Source organism: Bos grunniens, chromosome 9, assembly GCF_055505025.1.
Source record: "Bos grunniens cultivar Pamir isolate PY7600 chromosome 9, Bosgru_T2T1.0, whole genome shotgun sequence".
Lineage (NCBI taxonomy): Eukaryota > Metazoa > Chordata > Mammalia > Artiodactyla > Bovidae > Bos > Bos grunniens.
This window is the reverse complement of record NC_141173.1, coordinates 88066394-88080517: the sequence shown is the minus strand read 5'-3', so window position 1 is coordinate 88080517 and position 14124 is coordinate 88066394. Positions and strand designations below refer to the sequence as shown.

The following is a 14124-nucleotide window of genomic DNA, read 5'->3' as shown; positions in this document are numbered from 1 at the left end:
TCAAGGGATCCGCAGAGTTTTCCGGTGGGGGTTGTGTTTTGGGGGAGGGGCGCGGTGCAGGGGTCAATCTTGAGTCTTTTAAGAAAAGCAGGGCTTCCCTCGAAGCTCAGTCAGTAAAGACTGCCTGCAATGTAGGAGATCCGGCTTCGATCCCAGGGCCAGAAAAATCCCAAGGAGGAGGGCATGGCGATCCACTGAAGTACTCTCGCCCAGAGAATCCCCATGGTCAGAGGAGCCCGGCGGGCTACAGTCCTCGGGGTCGCAAGAGTCAGACACGACTGAGCGAGTAAACCACCACCGCAGGAAGACTGCAGGCGGGAACGGGGAGGAAGGTTGAGCGGCGAGAAGGACTTGGAGGAGAAAAGAGACAGTGAGGGGCGGGGGGAACAAGGAGTGAGTCAGGAGTGGGCGGCTACTGCCCGGCGTCAGCAAGGCTGGGAGGAGGCAGGGGCGGAGAATGGACTGAAATGCGGGGCGAGCTATAAATAGCTCCCGCAAAGTCGGATCCAACCAGTTTCCAGGCGGGGATGGACTGGAAGCCTGACCCCAGAGCGCGTCTTGGTTTCGTGGCTCTGGTGCTACTCGTGGCTCTCCGGTTCTGCACGGCGCGAGGCGGTGAGTTCGGGGATTAACCTGCGAGGAGAGGACACGGGGCCCTAAGACCCGAGAGGGATGGGGTGTCCGAGGCGGTACGGGGAACGCCGAGGCGGGGTCGCCTCCCTGCTTTAAAGCTCCGCGCGCTCCTTTCCCGCTGGGCTCCTGCTCCCCGCCCCCATTCGCGCTTGTTGCCGTCCCCCTGCAGGGAAAAGACAAAATCTGGGTGAAAAAGAAATCCCAGCAGGAAGGGAGGGAAGGCAGGGAGACGTGAGAGCCAGGTCGGCGTCACGAAATGCTGCTGCATCCCCCCGGGTTTCCCCGTCCGGAATTCAGAGTCACTGAAGCGGGTGCAGGAAAGGTGGCGGCCGCTTCCGAGGGACCGAACCCACGCGGTTCAGGGGAAGACTGGGTGGAGTCTGACCAGTTGCGTTGGCCGCAGGAAAGGTGGCGGGAGATGGGCAAGAGTCTAGGTGGAGTCTGCCACTTGGGCGGAGAGTAGGGGGGGCGGGCAGTGCAGGAGGGAGGGTCTGGGAGATGGGTGGAGTCTGTCCTAGGACGCCTCCTTAGAGTCCTGCTTGGTTCAGTTCAGTTCAGTTCAATCTCTCAGTCGTGTCCCACTCAGTGCGACCCCATGAATCACAGCACGCCAGGCCTCCCAGTCCATCACCAACTCCCGGAGTTCACTCAAACTCATGTCCATCGAGTCGGTGATGCCATCCAGCCATCTCATCCTCTGTCGTCCCCTTCTCCTCCTGCCCCAAACCCTCCAAGCATCAGGGTCTTTTCCAGTGAGTCAGCTCTTCATATGAGGTGGCCAAAGTACTGGAGTTTCAGCTTCAGCATCAGTCCTTCCAATGAACACCCAGAACTGATCTCCTTCAGAATGGACTGGTTGGATCTCCTTGCAGTCCAAGGGACTCTCAAGAGTCTTCCCCAACACCACAGTTCAAAAGCATCAATTCTTTGGCGCTCAGCTTTCTTCACAGTCCAACTCCCACGTCCATACATGACCACTGGAAATACCATAGCCTTGACTAGACAGGCCTTTGTTGGCAATGTAATATCTCTACTTTTCAATATGCTGTCTAGGTTGCTCATAACTTTCCTCCCAAAGACTAAGCGTCTTTTAATTTCATGTGCTTGGTTACAACAGTATTTTTTCCATATCCCTCCCCATCCCAAGAACCTCAGGGCCTCCAACAACTTCCCATCTGTGAAGGGATCCTAAACCTGCCCTCTGTCAACTGGCACCCTATCCTCTTGCCTGAGAATTCACTCCAGCAGAAGCCTCCCAGCCTGGCCCCCAGGACATAAAGCAGGAGAGATGGGAGAAGAGTTTCCCAAAGTGTGTGACACAGGGCACGAGGGTGAGGACGGGCACCCCCACTTCTACCCTTCGGTCCCACATTCATATTCCCTGAGACTATGGAGACAGTGGCCTATTATAGCTATTATTTAAGATAGGAGTTGGAGAACCTTTTCTTCAAAAGATAGAGAGTAAATCTGTTGGTCTCCACAGGCCATGTGGTGTCTGTGTGCGTTATACATCTCCACATTTGTGCTACAAGAGCAGGAAAAAACGACCTGAAAAACCAAAAGAACCATGTGACTGCCCTGGGTCACAAAACAGTAACAAATGACTCCTCCCCTAGGGACTAGTGCGAGGTATTCCTTAGCTGCCTGTTAGTGAACCAAAAATTTGCTCTGTCCTACCTTGTAGGTTCTGGGTGGTGTGATTGTGAAAGGAGTGTGGGTCCAGCAGATACGGGTTAATGTCCCCTGACCCCCTCTGCTCTAGAATGGCTTCCTTGGTCCATGGAGATATAGGGGACACTGCATGAAGCCTCAGGCATGAGCAGAGAATAGTGTGTGCATGCTAAGTCACTTCAGTTATGTCCAACTCTTTATGATCCTATGGACTATAGCCCACGAGGGTCCTCTGTCCAAGAGATTCTCCAGGCAACAACACTGGAGTGGGTTGCCATGCTCTCCTCCATGGGATCTTCTCTCACTCAGGGATAGATCCCACATCTACTCCAGCTCCGACATTACAGATGGATTCCTTACCTCTGAGCCACAGGGCAGGCCCTGGAGAATAGTGGTCCTACAGTTCTGATGTCAGGCCTAAGCCACCTGCTGCTCTCTCTTATTTGTTACCTCTGGCCCTTCTTATGCCACACCACCATATCACTTCAATCCTATGATGGTTGGTCTATGTGGACTAATGATGAGGGGTTGATGAGCCCAGATCATGATGGACAACACTGACGTTTCATGACCAGAGGCTTCACCTCCACCAGCCCCCAGGACCATACCAGGAGCCACATTTAAATGGTGTAGTATTCCCCATTGCAATTCGCATGGCCTTGCTTCAGGACATAAAGGGTCTGTGTTGTGAACCTCCAAGTAAAATGCCATAGACGGCACATAGCACCTTTCTGACCACAGATACCTCTGACGTCACAGGTTCTGCTGGGTCATGTACCCAGGAAGCAGGTCATTATTCACCACTCATCTGTGACTGCTTTTGTTCTAGGACAGCAGTTGTAACAGAAAACTATGGTCTGCAGAGCCTGAAATATGTCATATGTACAATTATAGAAGTCTATGGGCCACACTGCAAATTTAATGGAAATAGGATAGGGATAACACTCCTGAACCCTGGAAAGGTTGTAGGTTGTTAGTCATTTTCTCCAGGATATGATATTGTTTACACATACTATTGGGGAATGAAGGTCAGTGTCAGAAGTGTGAACTTGGAAATCGCTTCTATGGTAGCCCTCACAGCACGGTAATTTACTAACTGTGAAGATTTTTCATTCATATTGCAAATGCAATGGATGTGAAATGAGCATTATGAGGATCAGTGAATGGGTGACACTCCTGTGGGCAGCACGTGGGACAGATGTGTACTCCTTACCACAGATCTCAGGCACCACAGTAATAACAGGCGGGCCATGATGATGTTTCAGACTGTTGGACACGATGACAGTCCCACTCTAGGTCCTTATGAATGTGGGGGTGGCTTCTCTGCCAAGTGTACACTTACCCCAGTCAATGACCGTGTGGCTTCCAAAGGCCAGAAGGACTTCTGCACTTGCTGTGGTGATAAGAGGCCCCTCCTTGCTGAAGCCTGGCATCTCTGTCTCTAGTAGTGGATTCTAAATATAAGACCTGACTCAGTGCTGGATACTGCACAAAGGACCCAGACATTTTGTTGGGATGTCTGCACTCAGCCTCCTGAACATCCAGCCTTGTGTTTGTCTCTGTTTTTTTATATAATTTTTCCTTTCAATTATGTAGTTTTTAACAGGGCTCACTGCTCTTCCCTTTGCCTTTAGGATCGCCCTGTGCTATGAGCCAGCGTGGTACTCTCTGCAGTGAGTCCTGGCTACACTGGGGCTCTCTGGTCACTTTGGTCACTGCGTCTGCTTTGTTTCTGACATAGAGCACTCCACTTGGCATCGGCTCTTTCCCCTTCTTCCTCAGTCCTGCTGGAAGCGCACAGGAACACCAATCCCACCACCATCCCTGACCTTCAGCAAAAGTCACCCTTGAGCTGTTGGAGATGCTTCTCATCCATTCTTTCCTCTCGGGCTCCATAGAACCTGTTGGACTGCACACTTTCCTGCCCTTTCATACCATGTCCACCCTGGCACATTCACTTCTCTGAGCCTTTGATCCCCTCCTCTACCACCTGCCTCAGAAGTTCTGGATTTTCTCTTTCATGCCATGTGGGCCAGGCCTTCTCCAGGATTCCAAGACCCATCAAAGTGGTAGATCAGCAGCATCTCCCTGGCCTTGCTAAATCCTGTGAATTCTCCTTTCTGCAGCTTTGGGTTCTGTGTTGGCCTTATGAGCAGAGTAGAGATAATGTTATGTGGTTTCTCTGCTTGCTCAGCCTGTAGGTGGTGTTGGGGGCCAGGGGTGCCTTCCTGCTCTACCAACCCAGCCCGGCAGCTTTACTCTGCTCTCACATAAGTGGGGGGAGGAGGTAATGGGTCTTCTCCAGAACCTGCCCTCACCTGCATTTTCCTTCACAGACACTCACTCTCTTTTCTACAACTTCACCGTCGATCCTCACCCCAGTCCTGGAGAGCTGTGGTGTGTGGTTCAAGGCCAGGTCGATGGGAATTTTTTTCTCTCCTATGACTGTGGTGGCACCAAGATCCAATCCACAAGTCCATTGGGAGAGGAGGTGAAAACTACGAACACTTGGGAAACACAGACAGAACCACTAAGAAACATCGGGGACTTCCTCAAGGGGCAATTGCCTGACATTATACTGGAAAAACACACGGCCAGAGGTGAGTTCAATTCAATTCAGTTCAGTCGCTCAGTCGTGTCCCACTCTTTGCAACCCCGTGGACTGAAGCACGCCAGGCTTCCCTGTCCTTCACCAACTCCCAGAGGTTGCTCAAACTCGTGTCCATCAAGTCAAACTCATGTCCATCGAGTCCAGGGGTGAGTTAGGAAGTCCAAATACTGAAGGGGCTGCATCCATTGTTTATGGGTAAAAAATTCAATTGGGTATTGGTCCTTCCCTAGTAGTCCAGTGGAAGGAGCAGGCCTTGGAGGAGAGAACAGGGCCAATTACCTGGGCCCAGGGGAGGTGGACCAAGGTGAGGCAAAGAATTTGTCAAGTCCAAGGCTGAGCTCTTTCTTTTCCTTGGTGGAGTCAGGCCCTCTGACCCTGCAGGCCAGGATGACGTGCCAGTGTGAAGAGGATGGACACATCAGTGGATCCTGGCAGTTCGGCTTCAATGGAGAAATGTGCCTCCGCTTTGATTCAGAAAATGGACACTGGACAGAGGTTCATTCTGGAGGGAGGCGGATGAAGGAGAAGTGGGAGAAGGACAGAGCTGTGACCGACTTCTTCAAGAAAGTCTCCATGGGAGACTGTCAGGCCTGGCTTCAGGATTTTATAGTGTGCTGGGAGAAAATGTTGAAGACCTCAGGTAAGTGAGACGAGTATAAGGAAGTGGTAGTCCACCCAAGGTGATATGGACCCAATGTCTGTGTGTGGGTGTGTGTGTCTGTGTGTGTCTGTGTGTGTCTGTGTGTATGTGTGTTTTGGCAAAGTGATCCATCTAAAGTGAGCTGTTCCTGAAACATGGATGGACCTAGAGAGTGTCATACTGAGTGATCTAAGTCAGAAAGAGAAGGAGAAATATCATATGACATGCCTTATATGTGGAATCTAAAAAGAAATAGTACAAAAAACTTAAAAAACAGAAAGAGACTCACAGACTTAGAAAACAAGCTTATGGTTACCTGGGGGAAGGGGTAGTTAGGGACTCTGGGAAGTTCATGTACATGTGCTATATGTAAAATGGATAACCAACAAGCTCCTACTGAATAGCACATGGAACTCTACTCAGTGTTATGTGCCAGCCTGGATGGGAGAGGGGTTTAGGGGAGAAGGGGTACATGTGTATCTATGGCTGAATCCCTTCACCGTTCACCTGAAACTATCATAGCACTGTTAATGGCTGTACCCCAATTAACAATGTTTTTGGAGTGAATAAAAATAAAATAAAAGAATGTAAAAAAATAAATTTTAAAAGTGAGTAGCTCCTGGGAGAACAATGATCCGGGATGCTCTGTCATCCTCGTTCACTTTCCACCTCCTGATGTCCTTTCCTCACAGAACAGGCATTTGGACGACTGAACATGGAGTTTTGCTGATCCAAATCCTGTAGACATCTTTTTTATTTCTGGGATTTATTTCTCACTGTGCCCTCATTCCAGAATCTTCTTTTAAATGTCACCAATTCTACTTCGGAAAACTGTCAGTACCACCTCTGCTGTCAGCTCCTGAGGACTCCATCCTCAGGTCACTGTCTCTGATGTCACAGCAGGACTGAGTGGCTGTGTTGGAAACCTTGCTCCCCCATTAGCTGTCAGAGCCCCGTAAGGACTGGGCTCCTCCCTTCCCCCCATCTCACCTGAGGATCTATCACAGGGGCCTCCATGTGATGGGTACAAGCTGTCTGCACCCATCTAGGGGTACCTAGGGTACCTGAATTCTAGGGGTACCTGAATCAGGGGGCCTGAGGAGGCATCTGGTGAGTTTGGGGTCTGGACAAAGGATTCACTCTTACTCTCCTTGCAGCATCACCGACCACAGTCCCCCGTACAGTGCAGCCTACGGCCCCAACCAGCAATCACATAACCAAGATCATCCTTGGAGTTCTCACCGGTTTCATCATAATAAGCATCGTAGCATGGATCATTCACAAGAACAGGTACTGAGGGCAGAATTCAGAGGGAAGGCAGGGGCACAGGTCCTGTCGTGAGGCTGGGGACCCAGTGACTCCCAGCCAACCCCTCCCCTCACTGAACCTCCTCACCCTGGAAATGAGCCAGGGGATAAGACCCCGTATCATCTGAGAGCAGAACTCGACAAGCTCAGCCCTGAGTTCTGAGAGGTCCCCGCTGTCAGGTGACATTGTGAAAAGGGAGGCGCCTTCACTAGGCTGAGGGCCTATTGATGCTTAAAGGGTTCAGCCAAGTCCCCTGACTGAGCACAGACTGCTGGCTGGCAGGGCCCCAGTAGGTGGTGTGAGAACAGCAGGCACTCAGGGCGAAGGCAGGACTCACGGGGGCTGAGAGCAGCATGGGGGCTCCACATGTTGTGTCAGCGGGGAGGGGACCCACCCAGGGGGCCAAGATGAGAGGGGCCGGGCTCTCATCCCAGGAGGAAGGGGCGGGAAGGCCTTTGCAGACCCAACTCCAAAGGCCTGTTCTCACAGGAAGTGGCTTGGGTCACAGCAGGCAAGGCAGGAGCCCCACAGCAGAGACTGTGGGAAGGGCTGAGGCCAGGCCTGTGCTCCTGGAGCAACAGCAGTTCTGTCTCAGCCTGTGGCCTCTTGGGGACCCAGAGACTCCATCACTGAGTGATATTGCCTTGAGCAGAGGTGCCTGGGGATGGGTGGGGCTGAGCTGGGGTGGAGGCGCCCAGCTGAGCTGCACCAGGAAGAGATGGGGGGGGCACGGACCCTGGTCCTGAGGGCTGTCAGTTGCTGGCTCAGAGGCTGCAGGGCAACGAAGGAAGGAGGTTTGCCTGCAGCCCCTTAAGGCTGTCAGAAAGCAAGGCCCCTCATCTGGGGACCTACTCTCTGGTACTTAGGCACCCCCTTGGGAGGATCTGGACCTGAGTAAAGGAAGCAGGTTGACTCCTCACTGGCTCCAGTCCTGAGCCTAACCAGGGGGTGTCAGGGCCTGGGTGACTCAGTGATACAGGAAAGAAGGAGGAGGTGAGAACAAGCTGCTGGGCCTGGGGTGGGGGTGCGGGTAGAGGACATAGAAGCCCCTCAGTGAGGAAGGAGCTGGATGGGGGCTGGGGAGGGGCAGCCCCAGGAAAGTGACAGGAATTCCTCAGCTTCCTGGACCAAGGCCTCTTTCTTTTCTGCAGGAGACTGTGCTCCCAGGAAGCCCCTGACAGGTGCTCTGTTGGCCTCAGGACTCAGTCTTTGCTTGGCTGCTTTTGTTCTCCTGCGTTCACTTTAAAGCCAAGAGATCAGACCTTAGGAATCCCAAGTCTGTCTACCAGTTATGATGACACAGTGGCTGCACCATCTCGAGTCTCTTGTCACATCTAATGAGCATCCTCCTCAACATCTTTATTTTTTTCAAATCCCCTTTCCCACTTCCTCTTGGTGTTGAGTGATGCAGTCTCTGCACTGATACTTTCAACTACTTGAACAAGAGATCACCACAAACATAACACTTTCAATCTTCTAGTTTTTGGAAAATTAGACTTTTCCCTGCATCGTGACCTTATTCTTAAAAATGATGATATTGCTGGAAAAATACATCTGCTATTACAGGACTCAGGGTTTTTTTTTTTATATATATCCAGAGAAACAACTTCATTATATTTTCAAAGGAATAAAATTTTACATTGACTGGTTCCCTTCATAGTTTGTGCTGAGTCATGTTCGACTCTTTGCGACCCCATAGACTGTAGGCCACCAGGCTCCTCTGTCCGTGGGATTTCCCAAGCAAGAATACTGGAATGGGTTGCTATTTCCTTCTCCAGGGGATCTTCCTGATCCAGGGATCAAACTCATGTCGCCTGTGTCTCCTGTACCTCTTTCGTTGGCTGATTCTTTACAACAAGTGCCACCTGGGAAGCCTTTGTAGTGATTCTTAAGTCAACATCTCTATATTGCAGAAAAGTTAAGTACTTCATGCCTGTTTTCTAATCCAGGAGAAAAGTCATGGTATGTCTCTATTCCTCCACATTATGGGATTAAATAAAACCAGTGATAATGCTTTATTTCTTGTGGAAACAGAGAATTTAAGGATCATTCCTAAAGTAACATGCAGTCCAGCTGTGAAGTGATCCTTAAATTCTCTGGATTTTTAAATGTATATATCACCATATCACAACAGTAGATCTGTGTTCACCCTACTATGCAGCCATCCGAGTGTTAGTTCCAGGATGGAAAACATACTCTAAAAGCCATGTAGATAGAGGCCAACCTCAGAGATACTGTGGGCTGGCTTCCAGACCAGGGCAATAAATTAAATTTCACAATAAAGGGAATTTCCACTGCACATAATACTGTGTTGACATGGAAGTCTGTTAAGTGTGCAATACCTTTATGTCTAAATAAACAATGTACAGACCTTAATACACAACACTTTGTTTCTAAAATAAAATATGTTGAGCATCGTCTGAGCCTCCAGGGAGTCACCATGTTTTTGCTGGTCGAGGGTCCTGTCTCAGTGTCTGTGGCTGCTGACTTATTAGGGTGGTGGTTGCTGGGGGTTTCGGTGGGTAGCACAGTTTCTGAAAAGAAGACAGCAATGAAATTTGCCACATCAATTGACTCTTCCTTTCACAGAATTCTCTTAGCATGCAATGCTCTTTGACAGCGTTTTACCCATAGTAGATCTTCTTTCAAATTGGAGGTAATCCTCTCAAATCCTCCTCCTGCCTTTTCAACTAAATTTATTCTAAACTTAAAATAGTCTAAGTCCTTTGTTGTCATTTCAACAATCTTCACAGAATTTTCACCAGGAGGAGGTTTTATATCAAGAAACCACTTCGTTGGCTCATCCATTAGCATCAACTCTCATTTATTCCAATTTTATCATTAGATTGCAACTATCAGTCCCATCTTTACATTAGGCTCCACTTCTAATTCTAGCTCTCTTGCTATGTTCGCCACATCTGTAGTTACTTCTTCAAAAGTGAACTCTTGAACTCCTCAAAGTCATCTAAGAAAGTTAAAATCAACTTCTAAATTTCTATTAATGTTGAAATTTCAACCTCTATTCATGAATCACGAATGTTTTGGTTGGAACTTATAATCATGAATTCGCTTTAGAAAGTTTCCAATTGGCTTTGCCCAGATCTGGCTTTTGCTATGTGCCAGGCTCTGTGGTCAGGATATTATTGACATACGTCACGATCTGTAACACATACAGGTAAGTGGGGCCCCTAATCCCAGATCTCTGTGATTACAGATGTAACAAGAAAGGGAAACATGGGGGGGAGGGAAACAGCGTTAAACATAGCTTCCTTAGAGAAGCCTGCTCTGATTTCCCCCAGCATGGTTGAATCTCCGTTACAAGCCTCTACATCACCTTTGTACTAGACATGGACTCCATGGGTAGGGACTGTGTCTGTCTCACTCAGCAACGTATTTCCAGCACTCAACACAGTGGTGAGCACAACATAGGTGCTTAATGTGTGCTTGTTGAATGAATGAACAGTCATGGAAGGCTTTACAGAGGTGGTGGCACTGAGGTGGGTCTTGACAAATCAGGAGGGTTTACCAGGGAAGAAGTGAATGGATAATTTTGTAAAACAAACATATGTTATTAAATTTATGACCCTCCACACTAGCACAGGGAAAATCCCTGATGTTTACAAGTAGTTTGGATGGCAGGATGAAGCCTAGGCAGGCTAGGGGTGAGAAAAGTATTTGCGATCCTTCCTTTCAACACACTTGGAAAACCAATCTCCTAATGAGAATGAGGCTTGGTGGACAGGGAGTCCCTGGGATAGAAGAGCCCCAGCCGCCACCCCCTTCTCTCTGCCCCAGTAAACAGTTGGGATTTCGAAGAAATATGAGAAAGACTGCTCTTCCTTTGGTTAGTATTTCTTACCTTACCTTCCTCTACTTTCTGATTGGGATGAATTTATGGGCACTTAACAGCTGGTTTAAGTTAGGAATCACGACTCATTCAACAAACATTTAGTGAACATCCTTGGCATTGAAGATGCTGTATGGGAGCCGCGGCAGAAAGTACAGGATGTACGAACCACAGGCTCTGTCTTCATGGAGCTTATTTTAGTAAATAAATAACACGGATAACATCAACTACTAGAGTGCAGTCAGAACCTTGTGGAAATCACATCGGAAGGGCAGAAATGCTGCCTAGGGGAGGGAGACCTGGAGTGGAGATTGGAGGGTAAGAGATGTGATGGGGCAGGGGTTCTGGTGGGAGTGAAGACACGAAACCGGGTGGCACGGAGGGTCTGGGGAAGAGCTTGTAACAGCTGCGCCAGGAAAGTGATGGATGGTGAAGTCGGAAAAGGACTTCAGTGCCATACATGCATGCATGCGTGCTCTGTTGCTTCAGGCATGTCTGACTCTTTGCGACCTTTGAGCCCTCCAGGCTCCTCTGTCCATGGGATTCTCCAGGCAAGAGTACTGGAGTGGGTTGCCATGCCCTCCTCCAGGGGATCTTTCCAACATACGTCTCCTGCACTGGGAGGCGGGTTCTTTACCACTAGCACCTGGAACCCCTACCTTGGAGAACACCGAAAAGCAGATCTAAAAGTTTCCAAAGGTGAAATATCTTCTATAGGTGGCCCTCTAGGAAGTGGTAGGGCAGGGATTTAAGCTGGTGCTTGATCAGACTCCAAAAGCCTGTGTATATGCATATATATTAATACCTGTGTATACTGAGGCAAGGGGCTTCCCTGGGGGCTCAGCGGTAAAGAATCTGCCTGCAGTGCAGGAAACTCAGGTTTGATCCTTGGGTCTTGAAGACCCCCTGGAGAAGGGAATGGCTACCTACTCCAGTATTCTTGCCTGGGAAATCCCATGGACAGAGGAGCCTGTGGGCAATAGTCCCTGGGGCTGCAAAGAATCCCACACAACTACTGACTAAACAAGAACACTCTGAGGCATGTGTTAAACTGCTTAACTAAGAATTTTTGAATTAGGAGGAAATGGGCAGAATTATCTGGAACTCTCAATGTTAGCCAGATTTATGAAGTAAAATTTTCCTTAATTTCTAATGCAAGAGGCCCACAGCCCATTGGTCTGAGCAGAAGGAGGGTCTTAGGTTTTTCTCATGCAGCAGCACAAGAAATGTAAGTGAGCCTTTGGGGGCTGCTCCTGAGTAAGCAGGATCACAGTGGGGCAGGATGAGCACAGAACCCAAAGCTGGAGAAGGGAGAGTTCACAACTAGGGGTCACAGGACTTAGCAAGGCCAGGGAGATGCTGCTGATCTCCCACTAGGATGGGTCTTGGAAGCCTGGAGAAAGGCCTGGCCCACCTGGCATGAAAGAGAAAGTCCAGAACTTCCAAGGCAGGTGGTAGAGGAGGGGATCCAAGGCTCAGAGAAGTGAATCTGCCAGGGCAGACATGGTATGAAAGGGCAGGAAAGTGTGCAATCCACCAGCTCCATGGGAAAGCCTGATGGACTCCATGGAGCCTGAGAGGAAAGCGTGGATGAGAAACATATCCAACAGCGCAAGTGAGATCTGCTGGGACTTGAACCCTAGGATCTGTAGACCTTCGCTCTAGTGCTTGCACCTGGACAGTGATCTCCTCCAGCAACAAAATACAAAGCAATTATAAGGGACTGAAAATAACTGCATGCATGCCAAGTTGGGCTTAATTATGAATGAAAAGATAAAACACCCAACTGGAAAAGCAGTGCGGGGTATGATACCTGCACAAGGCACTGCCACGACAGTGGGCAGACCACCTAAGCCATCCCTCAGGTCCTAAGCCTTGACCTGCCCCTACCCTCACCCATATAAGGGACCAGCCTGCCTCCCCCACCGCCCTCCCCCCAAGGGAATGAGCAAGGAAACCTGTTGCTTGTGCCTGCGCCCTCACACTGCAGCATGTGTCCCAGTGAAGCCTCGCCTAAATTTCTTATCTGGCCTCTTATCCACTTCTATCCATTAGGGTTCTGTTCATGCCCTCCAAGAGTCTATTTCCCCAGTCCTATGTACGTTCTGGCAGCTCTTTGGTGGGGTTAATGGCAACCTCCACAAAGAGGACTTATGCAATACCCATGTCTGCAGCACCAAGCATACCCAAGTCTGCCGAACCCAGAGCCCCTGCCCTTGCGGCATCACTGACTCAATGGGCATGAGTTTGAGTAAACACTGGGAGTTGGTGATGGACAGGGAGGCCTGGCGTGCTGCAGTCCATGGGGTCACAAAGAGTTGGACATGACTGAGCGACTGAATGAACTGAACTGAATGAACTGATTGATTAAGGAGGCCAAGAAGCCTGGTCGCTAACATACTCTGCAGCAACCATGAAGGGCTACTGTCCCCTTTCTACCAGAGCATCTGGGCATCTCTGTGACCTCAGAGTGCAACTTCCCTGTGCTGACAAGTGGCCGCCTGAACCTCGGCTCAGAGTCACCAGTTTGGTTGGTCTGCCTTCCTGGCCCCTGGGGGCCTCAGGGCCTTCATTCAGGCATTGTGCTCCCCCTCACCCTTTGTGCCTTTCCATCATCTATTATCTCTCCACTTCTCCTCTCTCTGTCCTTCTGTCTCTCTGTCTTATCCTTCTGAGAGAGTGGACCTCAGCAAGGACAGCATCACTCCTCTCAACTTAGGAGACAAAGCTCCCTCTGGCTGTCAATGGCTCACTTTGATGGGTGACAAGGTGGTGGGAGAGACCCACCTCATACCCTGCAGGTCTTGGTCCAGCAGGTTCTGCCTCATAGGAGATTTGTGAGAATGATAGAGGTTCAAACCTTTTATTAGGTAGTGGCTGGACGTCTGATCATACCAATATTCTCACTTCTATTTTCCTGCCGCCAAGAGAAGTCCTGTTGGGAACTCAGTGAAGTGGCAGATTTCTATATGCTGGTTTATGCGTAGGTGAGAATCCCACCTCTGGGCTGCAGGCCCACAGCCGATGTACAAGGGGCTGGTTTCTGGGCTTGATCACCCCAGTGGGCAGTGGACAGGGTGCTCCCTCCCTCACTGGCCCTTTCTGGAAGCCTGCAGGTTGGTGCCTGAATAAATAGACACCCGCAGGTGCAGGGGTTGAAAAGGCAATGGCTCCCTTTCCATTTTTCAGTCTTTTCTGTCCCTCCTCCCTTTTGCTCTCCCTTGGTCCTCATACCTGCACTCCTGTCCTTTTACATCCAAGAGACTCCCTGTTGGGTCACCTTTTTCACCACCACTTGTTTGTTTTGTGTTCCCACTTCAGGCTTGAAGGTTCCCACTGGCCCCCTTGAGAGAAGAGCTGGGCTGGGCTGGACAAAATGCCCCAGAGGCCACTTCCCAGTAAGACCCTCTCTTT

At 49.8% G+C, this 14124-nt stretch overlaps 1 protein-coding gene across 3 annotated transcripts; it reads left to right on the top strand.

Moving 5' to 3' along the window:
• The first annotated feature begins 512 nt into the window (after window positions 1-512).
• Window positions 513-9286, top strand: LOC147366319 (UL16-binding protein 3-like). 3 transcript variants are annotated; one of them, XM_086318277.1, is made up of 6 exons: window positions 513-615; window positions 3939-3977; window positions 4641-4904; window positions 5280-5555; window positions 6713-6845; window positions 8015-9286. In XM_086318277.1, the coding sequence occupies exons 1-6, from the start codon at window positions 528-530 to the stop codon at window positions 8199-8201; spliced, it is 987 nt and encodes a 328-aa protein (XP_086174403.1). In that variant the 5' UTR covers window positions 513-527; the 3' UTR covers window positions 8202-9286. The 3 variants fall into 3 exon arrangements, with proteins under 3 accessions (XP_086174403.1, XP_086174404.1, XP_086174405.1); XM_086318278.1 differs by lacking the exon at window positions 3939-3977; XM_086318279.1 differs by lacking the exon at window positions 3939-3977 and having other exon boundaries at window positions 5276-5555.
• The last annotated feature ends 4838 nt before the right edge of the window (window positions 9287-14124 follow it).